General features: G+C 42.0%; 1 protein-coding gene across 7 annotated transcripts in view; it reads left to right on the forward strand.

Moving 5' to 3' along the window:
* CSNK1G1 (casein kinase 1 gamma 1) overlaps positions 1-26,307 on the forward strand; it is a 197,740-nt gene extending 171,433 nt beyond the window's left edge. For 4 of the 7 annotated variants that reach the window (XM_059913043.1, XM_059913047.1, XM_059913049.1 and 1 more), the window contains 3 exons: positions 3,113-3,223; positions 13,007-13,113; positions 20,241-26,307. In XM_059913043.1, the coding sequence (XP_059769026.1) occupies positions 3,113-3,223; positions 13,007-13,113; positions 20,241-20,295 (273 nt within the window). In that variant the 3' untranslated portion in view covers positions 20,296-26,307. Of the gene's footprint in view, positions 1-146; positions 263-3,112; positions 3,224-13,006; positions 13,114-20,240 lie in introns of those variants that run through there. The other 3 variants (XR_009500810.1, XM_059913045.1, XM_059913046.1) reach the window with 3 other exon arrangements.
* The last annotated feature ends 1,538 nt before the right edge of the window (positions 26,308-27,845 follow it).

Below are 27,845 nucleotides of genomic sequence, written 5' to 3' on the forward strand. Positions count from 1 at the left end.
GGTGGTTTTGACTTTTTACACTAGGCTTCTATGTTTTCCCTTAACTATTTTTTGTAGCTTTGCCTTTGATTTATGTTCTGCTAGGTTGCTGCTTTTTTTATTTCCACGTTCACCTACTAGATAGTAAACTAAGCATTTCCACGCAGGTGATGCAATCACAACTGAAGATTTTAAAGCATTATCCCAAGGAGTTCCCACTACTTGAGATTCCTGCTCCTGCCTTTGGGGATTTACACACTCCATTTGGACCTTTGCCTTTCAAGTAATGCAGAGAGATTGGTTTTGTTGAATGACTCTTCTACCCATGGACGCTCCTGATTGCTTTTTAGATAGACAACGTTGCATGAATGATTTTTAAGAATGAAGGGTTTACATGCCGATCTCCTCTGCTGGTTTGCTTGGTATAACTGGCTCCTGTGCTGATTATGCCTAATCATAACCTCTGTGTATACAGCATTGCCTAGAGTACCTTTCTGGAACAGGTAGACTAGCAGAATTCTGTAGTTGTGAACATTCCTTGGTTTCATTTAGTTTCTAGGCACTCAGTTGCTTTCTAAAACTGGCAGATGAACACTTCTACTACATCAACCTCTAGATACCAGTCCAGGCCCTTAAATTCCAGAAAAGAATAGCCATAGAGTTTAGTATTATGGTGAAAGTAGTTCCCAAAGTAATAAACCAACAACCCCAGGTTCAGGTCTGTCCCTTGGTTTTGTTGCTTTCAGTGGATACAGAAGGCGTTGGAGAGCAGTAGAATGGTGCCATGTGTTCTTCACTTGTCACAGTGGAAGCATTTATGAAGCAATCTGGAATGCTAGCATTGTTTTTCTCTCCTCAAAAGATAAAAAAACATTGCTTTGAGGATGGAGATGGAGTGTAACTTCTGGGCCTTTGAAAAAATGTCTTGCTATTTTCATTTAGACAAAAATGTTAATTATTCCAACAAATTTCCTATTTAGCTAGAATGAATATAAACAAGTACACAGCCCAGGGAATCAGACAGTAGCATCAAGTCAGACTTCTGAGATGTATTTCAGTAAAACTAGAAATAATAGCTGATCCAGCTGTCCAGGGTTTTGTTAAGCTTGAAAGCATATGAGTGTTTTACATACGTATCATCTGCCCTAAAAACAAATGCAAAACAGAGTGTTCATGAGAGAAGTAATTGCACTGAACATGTATCATGGAACTCAAAACAGCACTAAATGACTTATAAATGTCTGGATATTTTTTAAGCATTTAAATTTTTTGAGAACAGACAATTCTATATAGTAGTTTAGGAGCTTAAACAGTCTACTTAAATACTACAAAAAACTCATAAAGTCCTAGAGAGAACTGAAGAGGCTATCACTAATAGATATTAGTTATAGATATTACTTATAATATTAGAAGAACAGATATATTCTCAAATCTCCAGTAGTGAGAATAAATGAGATTAAGTGCTCTGAGATATGGATATTGGTTTATAAAATAGTTATGATTATGTTATAAACCACAGTCTTATTTTGGAAAAATGAAATTTTTTGAACTTCTGAACTGAACTTCTGAACTTCTCAGCAGAATTAATTGGGGTGGGGAGATATTTTGAGTAGCTTTGATTCTCTCAAATGTGACTAGCAGTATAAAACTAAACTCCTCTTTTGTGAGAGTATATATAGCAAGCAAGTTAATATAGTTGCCTTCTTACAGAATATGCTCATTCCCTGAGGAATATCAGAAAACATGGCCAGGATCTTTTATAGTGCTGTTTCCCATGTCACCTCATATTCCATTACTTAAAGAAGTTGAGTAAGTTGTAGCTGGTGTACAACACTTTTTTTAAATGGGAAAAGCCTTTTTGATGATTTATAGATGAGCTTTAAACAACTCTTGTCAATGAGTTACAGAAGGGGGTGAGTGAAATGGAGTCTCAAATCACTACTACTTCGGTCTTCCTTTTCCTTTTTATAAAATACAACATTTATAGCTGTGAACATTTCTAATATTTATAGCATCCTTACTGGTTTTCGTGCAGAGCAGCAATATCACGTCCCAACCCCTGCTGCTGTTTATATCAGCAGCAGTTAAAATTTGACTTACTAATCCCTCATTGCTGCCTCTCCAACACCTCATTTTTCATTTTTGTAGAACCTTAGGACTGTTACAGCTGAGCATCATGATGCTAACACCTGCTCAGCCATCTGGCACAGGGGAAGCGGCACCTAAACAGATTCTTCAGAACAAATATCACATAGGAGCAAGATCAGAATAGTGTGAGATCTAAAAAAACAGGTAAAGAAGGAATGAAGAGAGCCTGAATGACAGCAAAGGTGAACGCAGAACCCAACGAGGTTTTGAATTGAAAGCCCTCCTTTTGCTGGGAAAAGATCTGCCTTTTGCTTTCTAGAAGAAAATAGTTCGTAGTAGTCTTATCTAAACTTTTTCTAATTCCAGGCTAGAGGCTGTTAGCTAGAGGAATCTGAGAAACATTGTAGCCTTATTTTCCCCCATCTTTTCATATTCTTGACCTGTGAACCTGCTTTTGAAGAGATACTTTGTTCATCCTTTTAGATAAGAAAGCATATTCCAGCTACTGCTCGTTTTATCTTAGTTGAAAGTCTTCTGGAAGTTTATGTTGAGGGTAGTGGGCTCCCTATTCAAGGAAAAGGCTTATTACCTTGATTCCTAATGCTGTGAATTTTCTATATTGACTACTGTCTATTTAGATAGATAATTAGTGAAATGATTTGTAAGTATGATTATTCCTTTGTCCAACAATCCTAACTTTCTGAATTTGGTCTGCTTAGTGGCTACTGAAATTTTACTAATATGGAAGCTAAAAGGTGATTCCAGCTTTTGATAGTTTTTTTTTTTTTTAACCTCCTCTTTTGGTGATTATTGTTTTTCTGTGTCTAGGCGAGGATGGTATGCTAGAGACAGTTATGTGTTGGCTCATTAGGCTGAAATGAATGTAGCCAAGCTATCTTTTTCTCAGTGCCTTGCAGCAGTTGTTCAAAATCAAAAACAAAAACAAAACCCTTAGGGACACTAATGTACTTGATTTTGATATTGCTTGCTGTTGCTTCACCTTTCCTTCCATATCTTGCTCTCATGCTTCCTAATGCCTGAGCAGACTGCATCGTCAGAGCGCCGAGGAGAGTGGGAAGTCCAGCCCAGCCGGCAGACCAATACCTCGTACCTGACGTCTCACTTGGCTGCAGACCGCCATGGGGGATCAGTGCAGGTACTTATGGCCTTTATTGCCTTTTCCTGGCCCTCCCAGCTTGGCTGGTAGAATGTTGGCTTGTTTCTAAAACCCAAGTTCCTTTAGAATGGAAACTTACAGCAAGGCTGAGCTGCTTTTATAGTGAACTGAATATCTCTGTGCTGATTTTCTACCTAGGTGGACTTGTAAGACTCACTTGTTCAGATGATTCTGGGTTGTTGTCATTGACTAAGAAATATCTATATGACTTCTGATACTGATTCCTGGTTAAACTAATCCTACAACCTTGATCCACTCATGATAGACCATAAAATAATTTCAGGGTAGAAGTCTCTTAGTGTCAAGTCTGGGAACTGCAAAGAAATATTTAAAATAAGTATTTTGGGGATAGAGGACTGCATATGTAGCTCATTCCATGATGATATATGCCCTAGTACATAAGGTGAGATTGTTCATTGGTCCAACTCAACCGTTTATGAGTGGGAACCCAAGAAGTTGGGCTACTTCTTTTTTTCTCCCTGGAATAAGTGTGGTCTTAGAGAATTATTTCTGATTTCATTTGGACTATTTCGAATCTCTATTCTCTCTTGTACTTAAGAACACCTTGCATCTCTTAACTTTTCATATATGTCACTATTTTAATAATCTTAACCTGAATATTTTTCTCATACTGGTAAGTGACACCACCAGTTGGGGCACACAGGTGAACCCAGAGCTACCAAATGTAAATTCTTATAAAGGAATAGGCAAGCCTTTTTCACACAGAAATGCATCTTGATAAGCTGATTGTTTAGGATATGCCTTTACATGGAGTGACTCACTGAAGATTGTGTTATTCACAGGAAGTTAGGAGACAGCTTTGTCCTCTAAACCAAAAATGATCTCATAGGAACATCTCATAGGTAAAAATGATGGATTAAACACACCCACTCCTGAAACAACACTAAAAAAATGATAAGGAGATTTTTTTTTAAAGGTATAAATCCATATAAGAATGGAGAAAACAGAAGAGGAGGCCACAGCAATCGGCTGTTAGAAGCTGGATAGCAGATGGGCAATTATTAAATGACTTAGGAGTCCCGAGAAAACCAGATTCTGAACCAACACAGGGGAAAGCTTGAGAGCCTATTTATACTGGGGAATCCCCAAAAGCCTCAGAAATTGGCCTTCTATAAGGGGGAGGTGGGTGTGGAGGGGCATGTGCTAAAATAAAGATTGGTTTAAAGTCTGTTTGAGAAACCGGAGATCCCTAGATGTTCTCCTCCTTTCCAGCAAAGACCAAAGAGTTATTCTTTGGAGAGGGCAAAAAAGAGGGTCTCTGGATTAGGAGATACAAGGCACATTTGGGGACAGAATACCATACTGGAAAAGGGGAGATTAAATGAATGTGTGCATACTGACTGCCTGCTTTCCCCATTTAGTACTTCAGAATGCTGATAGTCAAGTATGTACCTTGCAGGCAGGAGATTGAGTCGGCTCTGGGGAATCTAACCAGCCCCAAAGAAAACATCTGAGCCTACTGACAACAGGGTTTCCCTAATGAAATGGCCCAGCCAGATCATTCTGCAGTGAGATCCGTACTTAAAAGTCCCACCCCTGTACTCACAGTGCCAGTTAACTTTACATTCTTCCACTTTTAAATATGAGCAAACACTCAGGGATTATCAGACTTCTGAGCAAAGCCTTTAATAAGATAGAGACCAAAACAAGCAATAACAGCAACAAAAAAATACCTTGTTATTAAAAACCTCAGAGATAGAAGATATTGCAACTGTGAAGCAAGGACAGCATGCTACCTTTAAAAGGAACATTCTAAGAGCAAACACACAAACAAAAAAATAGCTCTCCAAAATTAAAAACATAGTAAACAAAAATTTAAAACTCAATAGTTTGAGTGTTTTATTTTTCTTTTCATAAGAAATATTCATGTTCTCAAGTTCTACATATATTAACATGTGTGCTCTGATGAATACAGGCTAAACAAACTGATAATAAATTCAGTAGTTTTCTTATGTTATATGAGCAAAAAATAATGATACTGGTTATATTCTTCCTGTTGATGTTTGAAACAGTTGCTGCTTATAGAGCAATTTAAGACCAGGAATAATTACTAGTGCATCAGTTGAATGCTACATACATTCCTCAGATTAGAAATCCACAGCTAAAATTATCAAGTCGTAACCAATGTATTTCATCACAACTTTATTAATAATTTACACATGGCATGGAAGAAATGTTATTTCAAATTCATTTCTAAATAAAAATTTTGACAATTAAAAAAATAATAATAAAACTCAGTAGTTTGGAAGATAAAGTTGTAAGGAAGTCTCCCAGAAAGTAGAGCAAAGAGAGAGAAAAATAGTAGAAAACAGGGACTTCCCTGGTGGTCCAGTGGTAAAGAATCCATCTTACAGTGCAGGGGATGTGGGTTCGATCCCTGTTCAGGAAACTAAGATCCCACGTGCCAGGGCAACTAAGCCCATATGCCACAACTACTGAGCTCGCGCAACTCAACTAGAGAACCTGTGTGCCGCAATCTACAGAGCCCACATGCTCTGGAATCTGCGGGCCACAACTAGAGAGCCCACACACCCTGGAGCCTGCGCACCACAACTAGAGAAAGAAAAACCCGCACGCCACAACTAGAGAGAAGCCCGCGTGCCGCAACAGAAGATCCCGCATGCCTCAGTGAAGATCCCACATGCCACAACTAAGACCCAATGCGGTCAAAAATAAAAAATAAATAAGTAAGTAAGTAAATAATTTTTTTTAATTAAAAAAAAATAGTAGAAAACAACGTAAGATTTAAGGAGAGTCTGGAAGGTCCAATTTCTAAATAATGGGAGTTCCAGAGAGAGAACAGAGAAAGTGGAGGGGAGGAACTCGTTAACGAAATAATTTCCCAGAACTCATAAAGACTTGTTTCCAGATCAACAGGGCCCCCTAAGTGCCCAGCTTAATGGATAGTGGAACCACACCAAAGTATATCATTGTGAAATTCCAAAACACTGAAGACAAAGAGAAGATCCTTCAAGCTTCCAGAAAGAGAAAACAGTCACATGCAAATAAAGGATCAGAACTTAGTATAGCTTCAGATTTCTGAATGGCAATGCTGGAAGCTAGAAGGCAATGAACAATACCTTCAAAACTTCTGAGGGAAAATTATTTCCAACCTAGAATTCTGTACTCATTCAAACTGTCAATCTGGTTGGAATATAGAATAAAGACATTTTCAGAAGTCTGTGGTCTCAGGAATTTTACATCTCATGCACCCTTATGAAGCTGTAGGAGGATGTGAGCTATGAAAATGAGTGAAGAAACCAAGAAAAGAGTAAATATTGGATCCAGGAAACAAGAGATCCAGCGTAGGAAAGAAGCAATATTGATATAATGGTAAAGATAGAAGGTCCCAGGATGACAGTTGTACTCCAGTAGAAGAGGACAGCCTGTCCCAAACAGAGCTGGTCAGGAGGCCTTGAGAGCAATTTTACCAAAATGATGAAATGACTAGGATACTGATATGTCAGAATATCTTGAAAGTAGATAAATGACAGAGTTTGGTTAGAATTAGTGATTAGCAAAAAATTTACAAAAAGCTAAGTAAAAATAAATTTTAAAAGATCATGGGCTTCCCTGGTGGCGCAGTGGTTGAGAATCTGCCTGCTAATGCAGGGGACACGGGTTCGAGCCCTGGTCTGGGAGGATCCCACATGCCGCGGAGCGACTGGGCCTGTGAGCCACAACTGCTGAGCCTGCGTGTCTGGAGCCTGTGCTCCGCAACAAGAGAGGCCACGATGGTGAGAGGCCCGTGCACCGCGATGAAGAGTGGCCCCCGCTTGCTGCAACTAGAGAAAGCCCTAGCACAGAAACAAAGACCCAACATAGCAATCAATCAATCAATCAGTCAATCAATCAATAAATAAATAAATATTTTTTAAAAAAAGATCATTAACTCCATGGAAAACAAGAAATTACACAAGGAAGGAAGGATAACCATGGTATACTCCATGACATAGCCGTAAATAGCTTTTAATAGTCATAATATAAATGCTAAGGATTGATCTAATCTGAATTACAGTATAAACTTTAATGGCAGAATAGAAAGATGGAAAAGGTGAATATACTGCCTAAAAGTGACAAATCAAGATGCATGTTATTCAGAGATACGGAAGCAAAAAACAAAGGAATCAGCTATAAAGGAAGGGGAAATGGTGGAGTGTAGGAAAGAAATTATTGTTTTTCCTAAGAATCCTTGTAGAAATATTTGATTCTTTTACACAGTGTGCTTATATAACTGATAAAAATAAAACCTAACAATTAAAAATATATATATAAACATATATATGCACACATATCAGTTTCTAATTATCTCATTTGCAAAAATTTGTTTGTTTAATAATAGCCAATCCATCTACTACTGTTGAAATGTGAGTTATCACTATTATGGAGGGTAATTTGGCAATCCCTGTTAGAATCTTAAGTATCTACACTTTTTGATCCAGTGAATCCAGTTTCAGATAAATACCCCTCAAAAATGCACAGATCCTAAAGATACATGTTCTAGAACAATGCTGTTAAAAGAAATGAGTCTCATCTGTAATTTAAAATTGTCTAGTAATCACATTAAAAAATAAAAAGAAACAAGTGGAACTAACCTTAATAATATATTTAACCCAGTATATCTAAAATAGTTCAACATATAGTCACTATTAAAAATATTTGTGATATTTAACCTTTTTTTTTTACTAAGTCTTTGAAATCTAGTGTGTATTTTACACTTACAGAACATCTCAGTTCAGCATTAACTAAACAGATATAACACTTCCATACCATGGAGAGAGATAGATCTCTGGATGTCACGGAAAATGGCCAAGATATATTGTGGAAAAAGCAAGTGGTCCAGCAGTGTGTAAAATTTGGCCCTGTTTTTATTTTCACATATGTATGAAAAAATATATATGTCAGAGAGAATACACACACACATAAACACACATATACATTAGTGTATGCAGAGGAAAAAAAAGAATATAGAGTAGGGGTGGGAAAACACAACCAGTGGACCAAATCCCACCCTCTGCCTGTTTTTGTAAATAAAGTTTTATTAGAACACAACCACACTCATTTGTTTACATACTGTCTGTGTCTGCTTTCATGCTGCAGTGGCAGAGTTGTGTAGTTTGGACACAGACTCCATACCCCACAAAGCCTAAAATATTCACTACTTGTCCTTTTATGTAAATAAATACTTTGCATACCCTTATTCTCAAGGAACATTTACCAGATTTCCCACTAGACACTTCCACGTGATGATGTCACTGGAAACTTGCACTTTTTATGCTGTCTTTTTTAATATTCTAATTTATTTTTTACAACAAACATGCTTGCTTTGTAATTAGAAAATAAAACAAAGATAAATAATAACTTCAAAAGGGAAACGCCTGAGTCAGGCATGTCTGGACAGTTTACTAGATTTGTGTTCCTAGAACATGGGAGTGCTTATTTGGACAATGTTTCCTGCTGTCCACTGTGACTAGTTGTCTTTAGATTAGAATTGGAGTCAACTAGAGTTTCTGGCAGCACTTTTGAAAAATACAACCTCCTTCAATTCCCTGGTAGAACTAAGTTCTGCCAGCTTCCTTGACACTTGGATAGGGGACAGGTAGTTGTGCCATTTCCCTAATATTATGTTAAGCTCTGCTGCTCCTCACTATATCTGTCTCTTTGATTTTAGCCCCAATTTTTGTAAACTCGTAAAGGCTGTGCTTTTTGCAAACCAAATCAGCAGTATCTTTCTAGCACAACAGATGCCCATATATTTTTGAGTTGTCTCACTTGCTAAAGTTAATGTGGTTGAACCGTGGTTGGCCTAACTGGATGACCTGAAGACACCATGGCCATGGTAGGGTGGGCAGAATGCCAGGATGAGAAGAGTTTGCTCTGATAAGGCGCATGGACACTCCCATTTCAACCTGTTTAATGGGCAGGTCCCCTACGGTTCTCATCCTTGCAGTATTTCCACAGATCTTCCACATGTGGAAGGCCTAAATTAAAAAAGACAGAATATTTTTCTCTATCAAAAAGATGACTCTAAAATTGTTTGAATTAAAACATGTAGGAAATATAAGGGCATAAGACTTAAGAATGACATTTAACGTTTAGCTAATATTTACTTTGCTCAAATCTTTATAACTTATAATTATTTACAACTCTTATTAAGGTTAGTGTTATTACAGTTTTATAGATAGGGAAGCTGAAGTAGAGAATTACCAAATGCATTAGTTGTGAGAAGTAGCATTGAAATGTTGATTAGCAGCTAAAGTACTGCTTCCTTTGGTACACAGCTCTGATTTTTCTTCATGGTAACATTTTGAAAAATGGGGCTAATAACTCAAATCTCTGAGACTCTTAAAAGGGATGTTACCAATATTAAGGGCTAAAGTTCAAAATAGTACTTCACCTTAGTCTCTTTCATGAATAATCCTGTGTTAATTACTTTGGTCTTGTGTGATATAGCCAGAGGAATGTGAAATTAATATTAATAGTGATTGCAGCAAAATAAATTGTCAGTATTCCAGATATACAAATAACGCTTACTTTTAAATTAAGTTATTCTAAAATAATCAATGGAAAAGTATAAAAATGATAGTTTCAAATACTAATAATTTGTTACATTTGTTAGGTTCTTTACGGTTTTTCAAACTGCTTTCCTAAACATCATTCTATTTAACTACCGTAGTAATTATAAGGTAAATAGGACCAAGGTGGTTATCGGCCTAATCTTACAGAATTAGAAACCAGGGCTCAAAGAGAATGTTGATGGTAGAGCTAGGCCTGGAATCCAGCTCTTGGGTCACCTACACTAGGTGTTTGTTCCACTGCACATCTAGGCAACTGTTCAGTGGTTTGACGAACTGTACCTTCAACCTGAAATAATTAAGTGGATGCTCTAGAGACCCAGATTAGTTGCCATTGATTCCCAAGTATATTCTAGGTGCAGTTAAGTTTAAGGTTAGACAACTGGTGGTAAGGTTACCATTTGTGCCTGATTTGTTTGAGACCAGATACTCATGGATACAGACAAGATGTCTAGTCTGTAAAATGGGGATAACCTCTTCTTCCTTAGATTGCTCAAGGACATTGCTTGTGGGTCAAGCGGCAACATAGTAAGGAGAAATTAGAGAGTATGAGACATGCGAAACACTGTAAGCACGTGCTGTGACCCAGAGTCACCAAGTAATTCACAGTGGTGATGCCTACTGTCGCTTTGTTCACGTCAGTAGAGGCCAAGACATTTTATTTAACATCTTGTCTAGTTCCTGAATTGTTTACTAAAAAACTTACTGTGATTTCTCCTTTAACCCTTGTGCTCACAGAATGAATTTACCAGCATTATCACTAGTGTGCAGCCAGAATGTGCCCACAAGAAGCATATATAGGCTGAGGAAATTAACAGGACAACATTAGCATGACAGGCTGTGGTTTCTCCAGTCTGTAAACATTATCTCCTCAACTTTTCATTTTTGCTTGTTTTCTCCCAACTTTTCATTTTGAAATTTTAAAATCTACAGCAAAGGGCTGGGGTGGGGGGGTGCAGTGAGCCTGTGTGTATCCTTAACCTAGATTAACAAATGATTGATTTTTGCCATATTTGCCTTAACTCGAGAGGGGGGTGTTTTCTAAACTATTTGTAAGTACATTTTATCCCAAAATACTTCAGCCTGCATCTCCTAAGAATGAAGCCATTCTCTCATGTAACCAACAACACCATTGTCATATCTAAGAAAATTAATAATTCCATAATAGCTAATGTACAGTCATACCACATTTCCCCCAATTGTCTCCAAAATTAATTTTATAGTGTTCAGGATCTAATCAGGGTTCTTGCATTGTATTCGGTTGCTATGCCTCTTGTCTTTTTCAACCTCTTAGTCTCTTAATCTCTTTTAATCTATAACAGTCACCTCTGTGTTTAAAAAAAAAAAAAAAAGATTTTTGAGGCATTTCTTTTTTGAAGAATCCAGGCTTGTTGTCATATAGAATGTCCTGCATTTTGGATTTGTCTGTTTTTTTCCATCATACTTAGATTCAGATAAAACTTTTTTGTTTGGCAAGAATACTATATAGATAATGTTATGTAGTATTCATTATATCCTGTCAGGAGATAAATAAGGTTAGGTTGTTCCATTGATCAGAGATGCTATATTTGATCACTAGCAGAAACTTGGGTCTCCTATGGGTTAAGTCCAAGTTTAATATTGTATGTTTCCTTGACTAACTGTACAGCATTGTTTTAATTTTTTTAAAGCTTGTATAATTAATAAGAGTAATAAATAGTTCTGGTTTAGAAATAATGTTGGGCATAGACTTCTGGTAAGTAGTATTCACCTTGTCTACCCTTTCCTCAAAGACTCCTTATACTAAACATTTCCTTCCACCTTCCTCTTTATAAGTGTGCAGGAAAGTTTTGCAAATTAACTGCTAATGAGGACCCCAGATCTAGAGGGAGATAAGAGTAAACATTTATGGAGGGAGAATAACAGTACTCTGAACGTTTATTGAGCCATTACCATGGACCATGGCACTGGGCTAAGCACTTTCTGTGGATGGTCTGCACAGTAACCCAGTTAGGTAAGAAGCATTGTTTGCCCATTTTACAGATTAGGAAGCTCAGGCACAGAAAGAGTGAGATCTTGCCCAAGGACCCACAGCAAGTAAGTGGTGGAGCTAGGGCTCAGAGCCAGGGCTGAGTAAATCCAGAGCCCATTTCTCATCTACTGCGCTGTGCTGCCTCCATTACTGTGCACCAGCTGTTGTACCACACACTGTCTCATGCATTTTCTTGTATAATTCTCACATCAGTCTGTAAGCAGCAGTCTCATATAGATGAAAAGTTACTTACCCGAGGGCGTGTGGTATCTGAACCATTTATCCTATTTTGTGGTTCTCTCCCATGTTTCAGCCAAGGTCTTTAACAGCAGAGTGGTTTGTCCAGCGGGGTCCCTTTTCCCACTTCCCAGCACCCACATAAACAGGAATCATGTGCTGGAAATGAAACCAGGTGACAGAAGCAGCTGCACAAGCAAGAGAAGCCTGATCGGTTCCACCTAACCAGATGACAGGAGTGAGAGCCTTCAGTTACAATTCGGGGACCGTCAGTGAGAAATGGGATGACACTGAACCTGGAATAAAGGTTGTTGAAATAAGACTGGTCTTCCAAGGGAAAGTGTTTCCTTACTGTCTGCCGTCTCACCAGAGAGGATGTGGCAGTCTTAGTTGAGTAACTTCAAACCGATGGTCCAAAGCCATGAAGAAATTTCTGAAGGAAAGTGTGATTGCTTATAGTTTTTGATGCTCACTATTGATTTCCTTGTTAGAATTTTTTTTAACATCATCACTGAGTCTGTATATAATTATAGCATAATAAACTGAGAGGAATAGAATTAAAGACAGTAATATGACCAAAAAGTTTATACGATATTTGTGAGGATTAAATTGATACACACACACACACACACACACACCACAATGTAGCAGAGTTCCTAACACAGAGTAGGCATTCAGTATGGAAGTTATCATCATTATGTAATTAACTCATTGAGTTTTGTGCTCTCACATGATATGGGTCTGGGAACATTCCCTAAGTGAGGACATTTAGCCCCCCAACCCAGGAAAACAAACATCCCAAACACTGCCTGGCTGCTACCGAAGCTGGAGACCAGGTCTCCGCTAGGGACCCTCTGCCGCACTGGCACGAGGCTCCGATTGCCGTGGTGTCCGTCACACTCTGTCCTTCTGTTTCAGGTGGTTAGCTCAACCAACGGAGAGCTGAATGTCGATGACCCCACGGGAGCCCACTCCAACGCACCGATCACAGCTCACGCCGAGGTGGAGGTAGTGGAGGAAGCGAAGTACGTTCATCTTTCAAGGGGGCTCTTGAGTTATAGGTTGAAAAACCTTTTCTCTGTCTCTTCCTGTCGTGTGCTGCTCATTTCAGACTGGATACCTCATGCTTGTGCCCACAGCTTTCTTCCTTTGACCATTTTATTTTTTGCATGGTACCTTAAGGCTGCTGCTGCCCTTCTTTAGCTGTGATTTCTGAGAGGACAGTCACATTTTTAGTCCACGTGGATGAAAAGACATAGTGAACTAAAAGAATCATGGTATGAGAGCTACAGCAGATAGCAGTCCTGAGCCTCTTGGGGCCCTGGAGCCTCTTGCTCCCTAAGGGACACAGAGAAGAATCTGCTTGTCTAAACCATGGGCCATGCTGAACAGCATTTGATTTCTGGTTCTTGGCTAACCACTTTGCATCTATAGTCCTAGACAAGGGTCTCAGAGCCCTTTTGTTCTCACTTAAATGATTCTGAATTCAGAGAGACTCAAGATAAGTCAGTCAAGAAAAATAGTCTCTGCACCTGTTGAATGAAAGAGTCTTGGGATGGAGAGGAAATCACACTCATCCCAAGAGGGTGAGGAGGTTACCCCACTCCCTTTTCTGCTTCTCTTGCATGTTAGTGTCTTGCCCTGCCCATACCACCAGCCCCTTGGTGCTCTCTGCATGGTCTGTGTTTAAACTCTTAGAAAATGGGGTAGAAGGTGAAATAACTGCTGATTCTGCTGCAAAAGCAGCATTTCTATCACTTCTTTCCCTTTTTGCCCCATCCCAAATTCAGGTCCAGATTTAAACTCCAAGGCAACATGAGGTAGGGAGAGAGAAGTCCTTCACAAATCAGTAACCACTGCCACCCCTGATATGGATGCCTTTTCTTATAAACCCTTTGCGAACATCCAGGCTATCCCAGTATCTTGTTTTCAGAAGCAGGCAACATATTTATAGTGATATTGTGCCTTAAGTGATCTCTTGAACCCCCAACTAGCCTAAGTCCAAACCAGAACATGCTTATGCCTCAGTAAAAGGTAGTAAGAGGCTAGTCAAGATCTGCGTTCTTCCGGATACACCTTTTCATGGTTGTCCCCCTGCCCACTCCTCTGCTCTGCTGCCCATCTATTTGATGAGCTCACTTTTCTTTCAAGAGGTCCTTTCCTTTAAAAGCCAGGACTTGAGGATTCCTACCCAGTAGATAAAAAGCAACCAAGGGTGACTTGGACTGTCTCTTGTTGAGTCCCTACTGACTGCAGGCAGCTTCAGATGCTCCTCTCCTGGTTAGTGTAAGGCCCGAATACATAAGGAGGACAAGGGAGTGGGGGTCAGTGCCAGGAGGAGACCATTTTTAGTAAAAGGAAACATGCTGCCTATTCTCAGGGGCTTTGGAAGTTTTAATGGTGCTCACAGTTTTTCAGTTTCCATGACAAAACTTCATTCTCCCAAATAAACAGTGTGGTACTCCTACCCTCTGAGTTCTCAACCTTGGCTGCCCTTTGGAGTCTCCTGGGGCATGTTAGAAAATACAAATGCCTGAATCCTGGCTCCAGAGATTCTGGTTTAACTTATCACGGATGTGGCCTGAGCATCAGGAGTTTGTAAAGTTCCAGTGATTCAAATATGTCGCTGAGGTTGGGAACCACTGTACTGGGTCTGATGGCAACGTTTGTGGTCTGATCCAAACATTGTCTGGGCTTGAAAGATGGCTGCGCCCGTTCCCATCCCCACCTCACTCCCAGTTCACCGTTGCAGCTATTACTTTGAAGGCCAGAAGTTGAGCTCTGGATTTCATACTATACTTTGAATACCAGGATTGAATGGGCTTTATTAGTCTTACAGTATGCCCTATACAGAATTATCTTTGAACCCATTTATCTCATTTCATTTTGGTAAATGTGTACACTAATTGTGTATGTGAGTGTGGTGTTGTGTTCTGTGTATAAGGTAGGGGACCATTCACACACACAGGTTTCAATCTGGTGTGTTCTGTTCTGGTATAATCTAAATTCTAGATGTAAAGAGAATTTAAAGTCTCCCCATTTAGCAAAGACCACTGTGCCAGGTTTGAGCCTTCTGAAAGATGTGGAAACCAGAGGGGAGCAATCGTATTTGACCAAATGTCATCCAGAAGCTCATGGCTTAGGACGTTTTGTGTGGCATTTCCCCCAGTGATTTCATGAGCTACCAATCCATGTTGTCCGGGGAACTGTCAGGGCACAGCCATGTGTTTTTCCTCTTGGCCGTCTATGTATTGGTTGGGGGCGGGGGAGCCATGTGTCCATCTGCTTGATCACTTTCACAGGAAGAAGTCACAGCTAGAGAAGCACAGGGCATCATCCCACGCAACTCCTCATTGCACACAGCTGTGATGCCGTTTGTCCATGCAGCCTGCTTGTGGAAAAAAGGGGGCTGTTGCCTACATTAAGATTCAGCTAGAGTACTGGGGAAACAGTGTGGAAACCTTCACTTCCCAGCTTTTGATTTTGGGTTCCTCAGCCAGCTTGTTTTGTGTAAAGGAGGAGAGAAATAACAGGGTCTCGTTTTTTGTTCTGTAAACAAAATAAACATCTAACTTACCCTTTTCTCTAGATATAGGACACATGTCCTTGTTTAAGGGTGATTGGAAGGGTAGTGAGGCAAGGCAAAGCTTTTTGGCTGATTTTTGTTACGGTAAGAACGCAGGAATTTTTGATTATCCACTGACCTTAGCTACAACTTAGCAAGCATGGACCTCATTTTCTCTGAGAATTAACAAGAATGGGATTTAGGCCTTTTTCTGGCAGTTACACCTTAATCCGAGCAGTGACCCTCCTCGATTGTCACCTCCTAATAAGATAAAGTGTCTCTTAAGCTTGTTTTCCCCTCTAGAGGAAGAGCTAACTGCTGGCTGCTTTGGTCAGGCATGTTGGTCTTATAGAAAGGCTAGGGACTTCTCTTTCCCTCAGAATATTTGGGAGGTTAGCTTAACAAATTGCACGGTAAGACTTCATGTGGGAACCAAAATGGTTTGGCCTTGGTGCCCGATTGAATTCTTACAGGCAGGATCATATGCTCTTTGTCCTGCTGCCTTCCTGGAAGTTGCCCAGGAAAGCCCACTCTTGGGGCTCCCACCAACTCTTTCTGTTTTGCCTTAGCCCTCACTGAGATCCAGCTCCCACCTCGATGCTTCTATCAGGCACCTGCCCCCTCCACTTTAGTGTGGGGACCAAGTGGCCTGGGCCTACTCACCCTGCCTTGACAGAGGAAGAAACTAAACACAGACACATACTGCATGTTTGCATGGCTCACAGGGAGTCGCTTCCATCTCACCTCTGTGGACTAATATCTCTCTTTCTCTCTCTTCCTTTCTGTGTTTTTCTCTTTACACACTCTGTAGCTGCCTGAAAATGCTCAACCTGTGGTGAGTCCCTCTCTCCGGTCCACATGCTAGGGGAGCGGACCAGGCTAGGTTGGGATCGGCAAAGCCAAACAAAATGCCTTAGGAACACTCAATGGCTCCCGTATGCCACCTTGTGCCATACCCACCCAGACTGGGGAACTAGATCCACAAGGTGGGGATGGGCAGGCCTGTACCCAGCAATTAATCTGTTCCTTTTTTCCTTCCAAACCCACCACATTGCAGCCTCCTCCTGTCAGAACAATATCCCACAGTATCCAAAATTGTCTCTTCATTTTTAGCTGAGTGAATTTTTTCTCAAATTAATACGGCTAGATATTATCAGGCAGAGAGGGACAGAGGTAAGAAGACCAGATTACTGTACCAGTTGTATAATCAGAATCTAATTATTCCTCACAACTCCAAGGACAGTTGTCGCCAGATAATCTCACATTCTGTGGCTCGGTCTCTAACCTTAAAATTAGCAGCTTTGGAAAAATCTGTGACTTTTCTTTTTGGTTCAGCTGGTTCTTCCATATGTAGAATATGAGTATCTCCAAATAAGCTGCTTCTTGGGGGAGAGATGGACATTTTGTTGTTGTTGTTGTTGTTTTGAATTTTTTGTTTGTTTTTCACTTATTGTCTTTTTTTTTTTCCTTTTCTTTTCTTTTCCCTTCTTATAAGAGCATATAGTGGGCCAAGGGCCGACTTGGCTTGTGAGACACTGGAGTCTCTCTCCCACTCCTGGAGAAGGTCCCTTGAATGCACTTTTGGGGCAGCATGCGGGTCTTGAAGGGGAAGCCCTGGCGGCTCCACGTTGGGCGGGGCGTGTTCTCACTGTAAGGCAGTGCCCTCCCCGTCTCGCTTCCTGGGCATTGCCTGTGAGCTCCAGGTGCTCGTGAGCTGATTGGTCTGCTGTGGTCTGGAGCCAGAATCTCCTACACTACACGTGTGGGATAATATTGCGTGTGGTGATAACAGTCTGCTGGCCTCTGTGACTACCTTGTTTCTATTGGTCTTCAGTAACTGAGTTGGGCACCGGTTTCTGTACCCTAACTGTCTAAGCCAAGTTGCCTACAGGGTTTCCCAAGGGACAGAGATGTATTGAAGATAACAATTGGGTTTTATGGAGGTAGAATTTATAGTATTACAGTATCAAGGAGGACATTTGGCCTATTTATTTAGCAAACATGTGTCTGTGTAATCTGACATCATTGTGGTCTGTTTTTTCCTGTGGGATGTCAGTCACATGATCCTGACTGCAAATACAGGGCCTACTTTGTGCTCATCCACTCTGTGCTTGGAACTCTAGGGGGTCTCAAGGCCTTCCCCAAAGAGCTTAGATACAATCTACCTGGAGAGATAAGACATGCATGCTTGAAAGGACACTTTTATGGTATTGTCCCTTGAGAGGTCAGTGTTGACAGGGATGGTTCAGGAAGACTTGATGGATACTGTGGGGCTTAAACAAGGCATTAGAGCAAGGGAAGAATGTACAGGTACAGCAGAGAAGCATAGTAAAGGAATAGCTGAAGGGAGAGCCAATCAAAGAATCAGCTGGAAGGAAACCTGAGACACAAGAAGAGTTCATCACTTGCCTTCAGTCTCTTCTGAGAGTAAGACATCTGTATGGAGTCAGTCAGTGGGCTTGGTCTGGGATCTGACCAAGTTTAACAGGTCCTATTGCTGGTAGTCACCACAGAAACCAAAGAGTTGATTGTGGAGCCCGTTTCCTCGTGGGTAGAATTATTAAAAGCTTCTGCTACTCCTGAAGTTTTAACTACAGTAACTAGCAAAAATTAAGGCTCTAAGCCACAGCTCACACTCTCCTCCAGTCAGGTGAATTCAGCTTTGCACATCAGGTTATGATATGCTTATAAGTAGATATTAATTCTTATGACTTGCCTTGGAGGAGGTAAAAGAGAAATTGTATCATTTGAAACGGACCAAAACAGTATTTCAAACTTTTTAATGATTGTTCTTAACTTAAAAACACAAAATCATCATCTTAGCATCCTCCAAAAGGCATAAGAATAAAAAGTGACTTAAATGTTAGTGATCCCTCTGAAAATCATGGTTAACAGGGAACAGGTAGCTAGCTCTATTGAAGTACTGGTACTCCCATGAGATTTAATTCACCTTATTTAATAATTTCTGGACATTCAGCTTGAAAAAATGTCTGTTTTCTAAAGCATATGTACAAAAAAATGACCTTTTTTTAAAATCCTTCCCCAGGGATTCCCTTAAGGACTGAAAACAATCAAAAGTGCTGGTCATTTTTATTTAAAAGAATTTATTCAGCCTCTAAATACAAAGGACACTTTGTTTAGTGACTATATTGACACCCATTAATAGTACATCACATATGTCATTATACTCTTAGAAAATCTTTTTTAAGACTCTCTTAAGGAGCTCCTATTTCCAATATCTCCATGTTTAATTCATTCAGTTATGGTTAAAGCCCATCATTTTGTCTGTGTAAACATCTATTTCTGCATTCTAAGAAGACACTTTCTCCAAATTTTTGATAACTAGTCCATCGGGTGTGGGAATACAAAGGGGTCTGACTAAAAAAGGGGGAATCTTAGCTACAGTGGAGGACTTAGGGGTATGCGGAAGTAAGCAACAGCTCTTTATTTCTGTATGAATATTTTTGACATTAAACCCAGAAGGATTAGGCAAAAGACCCAAAGATAGTTTCTGAGAAAAGCTTTCCTTTCAAGGATCCAGCAAGTCTGAGTGACACTTCCAGTTTACTCCCCTCCATCACATGGCACCTTTGACCCATCCGCCACTTTCTGCCCCTCACGTTCTCATTTCCCATGTGTCAGCTTCCTGGAAAGGACATATCTTTTGCACCAGCCATGCCACAGCCCTCATCACCCCCTTCTGGAATAGTCGCTGCCTGAGCAAGAGGGGCTTCCTGTTCCAAAGACAGCAGTACGGAGCGGGTACCCAAGCTAAAGGCTGTGGCAGAGCTGTGGCCGTTGAAGGCATCAGGCCCCAGCCCCACCCTAAGCAGGATCAGTCCTTGAACCCAGTCTGGCACAGCAGCAGCCTCGGGAAGCTAAGTTGAGGAGGACCCTGCAACCCGATGCTTCCTGGTGATCAACTGTGGCATTGATCCTCTCCAAATGAAGAGTAGGCTGTGCTGATTTCAGTTAAAAGATCTGGGCTCACACAGTTATTAGGGTCAGGGCTTCTCCTGCCTACGCCAGGTAGCTGGCTGGGGGCCGGGATGAGATTAGAGAGAATCCTTAATCCTTCATTGGTAGCATCGTGAGAGCCTCCTAGAGTTCCAAACATCATACTTTTCTTGGCGTTTGTTTGCCTTAGTTTGGCCTCCATACCCACTGACCTCCGAAGTTGCATTAAATAATTTTGTCCTCTGTATCAAGGGGCAAACAGTGCAGGCTCTTCTCATGCAGCCCTGAGGACCCCCAGCCTTGGTTCGGTATAAAGGAGGATGAGACTTTCAGGTTGGGGTGTTAGACTGGGAAATAAGCCTTCTTCATCCTTCTTCCAAAAATGCCTGCTTCCGCCCTGCTGCCTAGCCTGCAGCACTTTGATGATTAGGCTTGGAATAAAGCAGCTCTCTCCTTTGGCTTTCCTGGCAGACACTGCCCACTGCCTCCAGTATGTGCGCTGTAGATGGCGGGCGACCCTGTGGGCGGGTGCTGGGGGAAGTTCCACCCCTGCAATAAGCGGAGGCTGGCAGAAATCTGTTGGCAGCTGCGGGCCTCCCGCACTGACTTGTGGTCTTCCTTGTGCTCCAGGTGCTGCTGCTTCTTTAAGAGGAAAAGGAAGAAGACTGCTCAGCGCCACAAGTGACCCGTGCCTCCCAGGAGTCCTCAGGCCCTGGGGACTCTGACTCGATTGCACCCGCAGCTCCTGCCATTTCTCATTGGAAGAGACTCCTCTGTGGGGGAGGGTGGAGATCCAAACCAAAAAGAAGAAAAACAGATGCCCCCAGAAGGAGCCAGTGCGGGCAGCCAGGGCCCAGTGGGTCAGTGGCCGCCCCTACCTGCCTGAGGCTCTGAGCAGGTCCCAGAGCCACTGGTCCTCTACTGCTTACCCTTGGGGCTGCCTGGTTGACTCTCCTTCCTATTGTTTACAGTGAAGGTGTCATTCACAAAAACTCAAGGACTACTATTCTCTCCCCTCCCCTTAGTTTACTTGCTCCTGGTTCTTGCCCCACCCTCAACCCTCTCCAGCATAAAAGCTAATGAGCTGAAGGCTTTGTCTGCTGAAGGAGCTTGAGAGGCTGGGGGTGCGGCCAAGAAGGTAGGAGGGAGATGCAGGCCAAGGCTGGAGAAGAACCTTCTCCGCCCACCAGGTGTGTCTGGCAGTGTGGCTCCCTCTTCCTCTGTGCCTGTGCAGCCTCCATCCCGAGCTGGCCACGGGGTGCAGGTTACTCCCTCCTTCCCTCTTGTGAAGTTACACTGTAGGACACAAGCTGTGAGAAATCTGCAGTCTACTGTCCCTGTGTGTTGGCTTTCTTAGCTTTCTTGACAAGCGAACTCTGTTCTCCAGACAGCAGTAGAACATTGCAAATTGTTCTGAGCAAAGGACAAAAAATACTGACTTTATTGCACTTTTATTTTATTTTTTTTTAAACAAAAAACATGGCAGATGCATATTGTGTCTGGTTATATTGGGAGTTTTACTTTTTTTTCTGTTTTGAGGGGGATGGGGCCAGCCAAGCCATTCAGAGAGAACATGGGTCCAGAGGACATTCTCAATGGAAAGAGTTGGGTCTGCAGCACCCAGAAGAGAAGAAGCCAAACTCTGTGTCATTCTGAGTGAACTCTCAGGTTGGCAAGGAAACATACTTGAATTTTCATTTGTCTTCTCAGCTGCTGAAGAATGTCCTTGCCAGAGCCTCTTGACCTCATCAGCCTGCAGTTTGGACAACCTAGCTCTCCAGCACATGGGATGAGCCAGCCAAGCCAGACTGTGACGGGAGACAGTTCATCCCAGAGAAGGAGATGCTTAACAAAAAAAATCTGAAATATCTGTTTCCTCCACTGCCAGGGACTTCCAACTAGATAGCCATGTGACTTCCTTAGTGACTTGGGGGACAAAATTAGTGATGAAACAGCCACCACCGTATTGCCACTAGTGGACAAGAAGGAGGAAAGTGGTCCTGCCTTCCAACTGCCAGAGGAACCTCAGGATTTGGCTCATCATAGGGCCAGGAAATAACATTGGTGTGTACTGTTTGCCCCAATAGCTGAGTTACAGCATTTGGGCTGGCCTGCCTTATCAGAAACCAAGTACCTGCAAATCTTCTTCCAGCAGGTCCATAGCCGCAGGCTTAGGCCTCAGTGTATGGGGCTATAGTGAACAGGAGGGTAAGATTGGTTAGTGCTGGAAAATTCCTGGGGAAAGGAGACTGAAATGAAAGGTGTGAAATTACCTTCTCACTTGGACTTAGACTCCTTCTAGATGAGATGGCCACGCATCTAGAGCCTGTTCTCCCTGGTACACTCTCCACGTCCAGACATGCTGCCATGAAGGGTCTTGGTTCCTCATTCACTGCTTGAAAAGTCACCAATGTATGGAGTTAATAGAACTTCTCATGCTTGATTTTCATTTGAGATGAGCGACTTATCCAAACAGTGACTTCTCATTCCAGATGTGATCGAGGAGAAAGGATTAATCACGTCAGAGAACGAGGTCTTGTATCTGGGGGTAGAGAGAGCTAACCATGGAGGACCAGTGGCTGGTGACTTAGTCTTGGGGTTTTGGGAACACGGAAATCATTGCCTCTGGCTTGAGATGTAAGGCTGTCTTTTGGACTGGGGGATGCAGACATACTTTCTGGTAGTTGGTATTTTCTGACGAGTCCCTTGATGTGTCTTACATGGAGCAGAGATAGCAGCGGTAGCGTCGATCGGAGTTACTGGGCTTCACCTGTGTTCCACTGGTCCTTGGCTAGGAAATATCACTTCACTGGCTTCAAACTTGCCTAGCTTATATAAAGATTGTAATCTTTCATTTCTTTAAAAGAAAATTTCCTATAAACAGAACAGAATGGCTGGGAGATGCAGGGTCACACCGCTTCCCCACAAGAATTTTGAATATTGGGATTTGCTTCCTTGACATTAGCTGGTGGTTAAGGTACTGTCACTGAAACTTACATAGTTTCTCAGTTGGCATTTGGGTAACTCTTCTCAATTTGGGTAACTCTAATTTCCCGTATAGAATCTTTAACCTCCACATCCCTGTGTAGAAAAAGCCTTGCTTCTCATGGGAGGGCAAGAGGAAATGGTGGCAAAGTCCGGAGCATCCCTGGCACCCCTTACTCCACTAAGTGCCTCCCCACTTCCACAAAAAAGCCAAGGCAGTTACCAGCTTGGCTGCAGGGCGAGCCCTCTTGCAGCTGGGTTTGTGACTTTTTCAGGGTCTTTGTTTTAAAGGCTCGCTATTGCGGGATTGAATCTGAGCAGTTGTGGGGTTCTTCCTAATGCGCTATTCTCACTCTCTGCCCCCCTCAGATCTCTTAGTAGATACTTGATTTTTCATAACAAAGGTGAAGAGCCCAAGTCCTTCTGGCATGCACAGTAATGGTGATCCTCCCAGGGCCATTGGTACTCCAGGGTGGTTCCAGACCCCCGAGAGAGTCTACTGTGATCTTCCTTTAAAAAAGAAAAAAAAATTTTTTTTTTTTTTCTTTTTAAGAAGGATACCTAAGGAGTAATTTGGCCATCAGTTTCATCCCCATCAGCACATCCCATCAGGCCTCCCTCCTCAGCCCCGTTGGCTGTCGTGGAGTAGCTATATTCCTCAGCCAGGGCCTCGGGTTTGGGCACTCCCTCCACCTACCGCCCACCCAATTCCACTTACTCTGTAGTCTTTGAGCTTCCTTCACTCCATAACCATGATACCTAGGGATCTTTTTCTTCAGGAATGATGCAGTTGCTGAGTTAGCATTAAGCACTAACAACATTAGGGGTTCTCCCAAGCCCTGCAGTCCTTCAGGCATTGCATCCTGAGCAGACTGAGGCAAGCAGGGCAGGAATCCACCAAGACGTAAAGGGTCCTTCCCTTGTGACCAGAGCATGGCTGTGTCTGTGCAATAAGGGTTGATTACTTGCTGTGCATCCCTTGGCGTTTCCCAGTGATTTCACTCCAGACTGCTCTGCAAGGATGTGCAGAGTGTGCCAGCAGCAGCATGCTTTCACGTCTGCCTTAATTAACATACTCCTGCCATTTTGGGTCTGTCTAGGAGGAAACGGTCTAGGAAGGTACAAAGTCAGGTGATGAGGTTGGCCTCCAATTAAAGCCCCATTTTATTTTGGGATACAGGGCGACGGAAGACAGCAGGATCCTGAGTTTTCCAGTAGAAGTGTTGATTGCCTATTCATTCTCAGTGAACTCCAAGTTCATAGAAACAGCCCCTGCCATTAGCCAGAAGAGGTGTCCATCGCCTCTAAAGTACCTTCCAACCTGGTTCACTGGAAATGTACATTGGGGGTACATATTCAGTGTTGGTTCTCAGTGTTAGTAACCACTTCTGTTGTCAGAAATGAGTGAGGGTAAGGTTATGTCAGAGTGGTTACTAAAGATCATAGCCTTAACTTTTTTTTATGCAAAAGAGACAACCTGCTCCCCCTCGCAGTGAGCAGCATGGCCTGCATTTTTCAAAAATAAGTACTTCCATGGCAGCCTAGGAAGGATCTCCTCTAAGGAACTTGATCTTTCTTCTGATGCATCTCTCCCAAGTCTGCATGCCTCGTGTGTCGCAGTCACCTCTTCCATTTTCATATTTAAACTAGTTTTCATTCCCAGTGAATTGCCCTGACAACATTGTCTCCAGTGTCAGAGCCATGTTAGGGCTAGAATTTCTCAGATCGGGAGCTTGCATTGTCATACAGCCAACATTGCCTTTGTCAGGCCACTGCCACCAATCCACCATTGCCCCAAGGTGGGCAGATGAATTCCAGAAACCCTTAGGGAGCCAGGATAACTTGGCACCCCATCTGGATTGGCCTGAGCAGCAGGTACTTGTCTCGGGGGTTCTTGCTTTTGCCAACTTCAGGGCTCCAGGAAGGTCCCATCTAGAGGTTGATGGGCAGTGACTTCCAGTCTTCCCCATGATGGGTGGGTAGGAATCAAAATGGGATGCCTGTGGTTTTTTTCTTGGGTGTTTGTTTGTGTTTGTTTTTGATGGGGGAGGGGAGTGATTTTGTTTCTGAATAAGAAAAAGAGGAAACCATGGCTCTTTTGAGGGTTTGCAGAGTTTTAAGCAGTGTTTTAGCCACAAATAAGGAATCTTGGAAGTCTTTGATCAATTAAGCAGTCTTAAAAATGTTTTTCCTAATTCCTTTTGCAGGTGGACTGAGTGCAAAAGAATAGGCTTCTCCATTGTATTCAAAATAGTAAGTAGGTTCCCTGGATATAGACAGTAGTAGTTGACATATTTCCTCAAAAAGCGACCAGGAAGTCCACTCCAGAGTTTGTTTGTAGCTCAGCTTGTATTACAAAGGAAAAAGTGAACGTGTACTCCATATATTTCTAGTTTGATTACCAAACTCAGTGTTATAAAGAAACCTCAGTTCTGTGGACAGAATTTATTTTGTTACTCTTCTTTTTTTACTTCTCACAATCGTCTTTCCAGTGCCATCGCCACCTTCAAAGCAGAGGGTTATCCATGGTAAGAAATGGGGATGCGGTGCAGTCGTCCCAGTAACACACACAAGAGGACAGCTATCCTGACTGCCCCTTCCCCGCAAGTCCCCTCTTTCAGAGCAGGTGAGACACTTTCAGTGTTCCTCTTCATGAGCTCCAGACCAAATCCCAGGCCAGCCCTTAACCGAAAGCTTTTTTAAGAGGCTTATCAATCTGTTAGGAATGTCTCAGGAAGATGAGCCATTTCTTTGGCGGGGGGTTACGGGGGACTGTATCTACAGATGGGTGTGTGTGGTTGCATTTGTATGCGTGCGTGTGTGTGTCTGTGTGTGCACGTGCGTGCCAGCACTCATCTGTATGCATTTCACTTCCATAAAGACTCACAGCCCACCTGAAGAAAAAAAACCTCGCAGCCCAGGTTGCTGGGACCATGTGTTCCTGAATATTCTCGGAAGTAAACAAGAAACAAGTGAGTTTCTTAAATTGGTGTGGCAGCAAGCTGGCTCTGGGAATGAGCCCCATTTATCAAGCAGAAGAGTAAACAGCAGAAAAAAAGATGAAACCAAAAATATTGTAAGCCCCCCCAATGGAAAATAATGTTCATTCATCAATTCCCATTGGATGTATTACATGCTCTAATTTATTATATTATTATTTTGTCTGTTTCTTTAATCTTTGCCCATTGTACTTTTTAAAAGATGTTGGGATGTTGACTGCAATTTTTTAAGACTAGATAATGTATAAATCAGCTGTGGAAATCAGTTTTAATTGATGCGTGATGTGTCTGATTATTGTTAAATGCCTTTTTTTAAAACCTTTTATTTTAGATACGTAATTTTGTTCCATAAACCCTGGCACTGGTCTGCAAAGCTCAGCTGTGAAAATGAAACTTGTAGTATTTTTAAACATGAATGTCAATTTCAAGTGTATTTGAAACGGTTCCTCCAGGAGAGAGATTTGTAAACCATTAAGTAGAAACTCCTCTGCAGAGGAAGTAGCCTTCTTTGGAGTAAATGGAAATGGGTCTTGATATTATCTCAGAGTAGCCCATTTCCTAGGGCACCATGGAAAACACAAATGTGATCTTTAAGTATACCTCTTCTCCAATCTGGGGAGGAAAGGACTCAGTTTGCACCCTTTTTGTATGTAAAATAAAATGTCTTACCTTTCTTGGCTAATTTTGCTTGTTTGGTTGGTTGGTTTGTCTGCTTTTAAACTCTCCTGGTTCATTTGTAATGAAGAATCTGGCTAGGACTCTTAGTTACAAGGATCCAGGAATGAAAATAATGCCTGATACTTTGGCATTCTTGCATCATTCTTTTGGGTTGAACATTGCCCTCTCCTGTGGGTCACTTTAAAAATAAATATTTCTGGGGCTTCCCTGGTGGCGCAGTGGTTAAGAATCTGCCTGCCAATGCAGGGGACAGGGGTTCGAGCCCTGGTCCGGGAAGATCCCACATGCTGCGGAGCAACTGAGCCTGTGCGCCACAACTACTGAGCCTGCGCTCTAGAGCCTGCAAGCCACAACTACTGAAGCTGGCATGCCACAACAACTGAAGCCTGCGCATCTAGAGCCCGTGCTCCGCAACAAGAAAAGCCACCACAACGAGAAGCCCCCGCAATGCAACAAAGAGTAGCCCCTGCTCGCCGCAATTAGAGAAAGCTCGCGTGCAGCAACGAAGACCCAACACAGCCAAAAATAAAATAAATAAAATAAAAAACAATAAATAAATATTTCTGGCAGAATTTGGACATTCATCACTCACATACTAATTCCTGTATCCCTGTGGTTCTTAGGTGCTAGAACACCAGGAAGTTAGGATCTGCTCTGGAACAGCTATGAAATGGCAGCTTTGTAATTCTGCTCTACTAATGAAGAACATCTATACAGACAGAAGGTATAACTATGATGTGCATATATGGCACAAAACAACTGCCAGTCTGACCCTGATTGGTTCCAATTTTTTTTCTGTTACTACTCAATTGCTACTTAACGATTTCTTTCACTAGTAAAAAACACGTTTAAGATCAGCATGAGAGGGACTTCCCTCGTGGTTCAGTGGCTAAGACTCTGCGCTCCCAATGCAGGGGGCCTGGGTTCGATCCCTGGTCAGGGAACTAGATCCCACGTACTGCAACTAAGAGTTCGCATGCCACAACTGAAGATCCTGCATGCTGCAACTAAGACCCGGCACAGCCAAATATTTTTTTAAAAAATCATCATGAGAGAAAAACTTCATATTGAGAGCACTGTATCCGTCAAGCTTATTTTTTTTCAAAGGTGGGGGGGGAGGTGGGAAGAAGGTTGCATTTATGATGTTTTAGCATTAGTTCCTCATGTGGAGAAGGCTACTTTGAAAACATAGCTTGGTAAACAATTTTCTCAGTGTGGGCAGTGTGAGACCAGCGAGTGGGGAAAGAGGCTTAATAGACCCAAAAAATGAAGGAGGGGAGGAAGAGGGGGTTGAAAGATCGTCTTTCTCAGTGTAACAGTTTTACCTAGAAGAACCTCCACCTCATTGAGAGGTGGTCTGGATTGAGGTGTGAGAATTAGAAACAGCAAATGTTATTTGTATTTATTTGAGAGAACTGTGGAAGCTCTGCAGTCCGCCTGCAGTGACCTCAGTGTAAGGAAGGACAAGGTAATGTCAGTGGCCATGTATAACCTCAAACTCAGGTCGGCACCTTATATAGAGACCAAATTGCCAAGTTCGACTATAGAAATGGAGCCACGTCTACCTACAATC

The sequence above is a fragment of the Balaenoptera ricei genome, chromosome 2 (genome assembly GCF_028023285.1).
Source record: "Balaenoptera ricei isolate mBalRic1 chromosome 2, mBalRic1.hap2, whole genome shotgun sequence".
Lineage (NCBI taxonomy): Eukaryota > Metazoa > Chordata > Mammalia > Artiodactyla > Balaenopteridae > Balaenoptera > Balaenoptera ricei.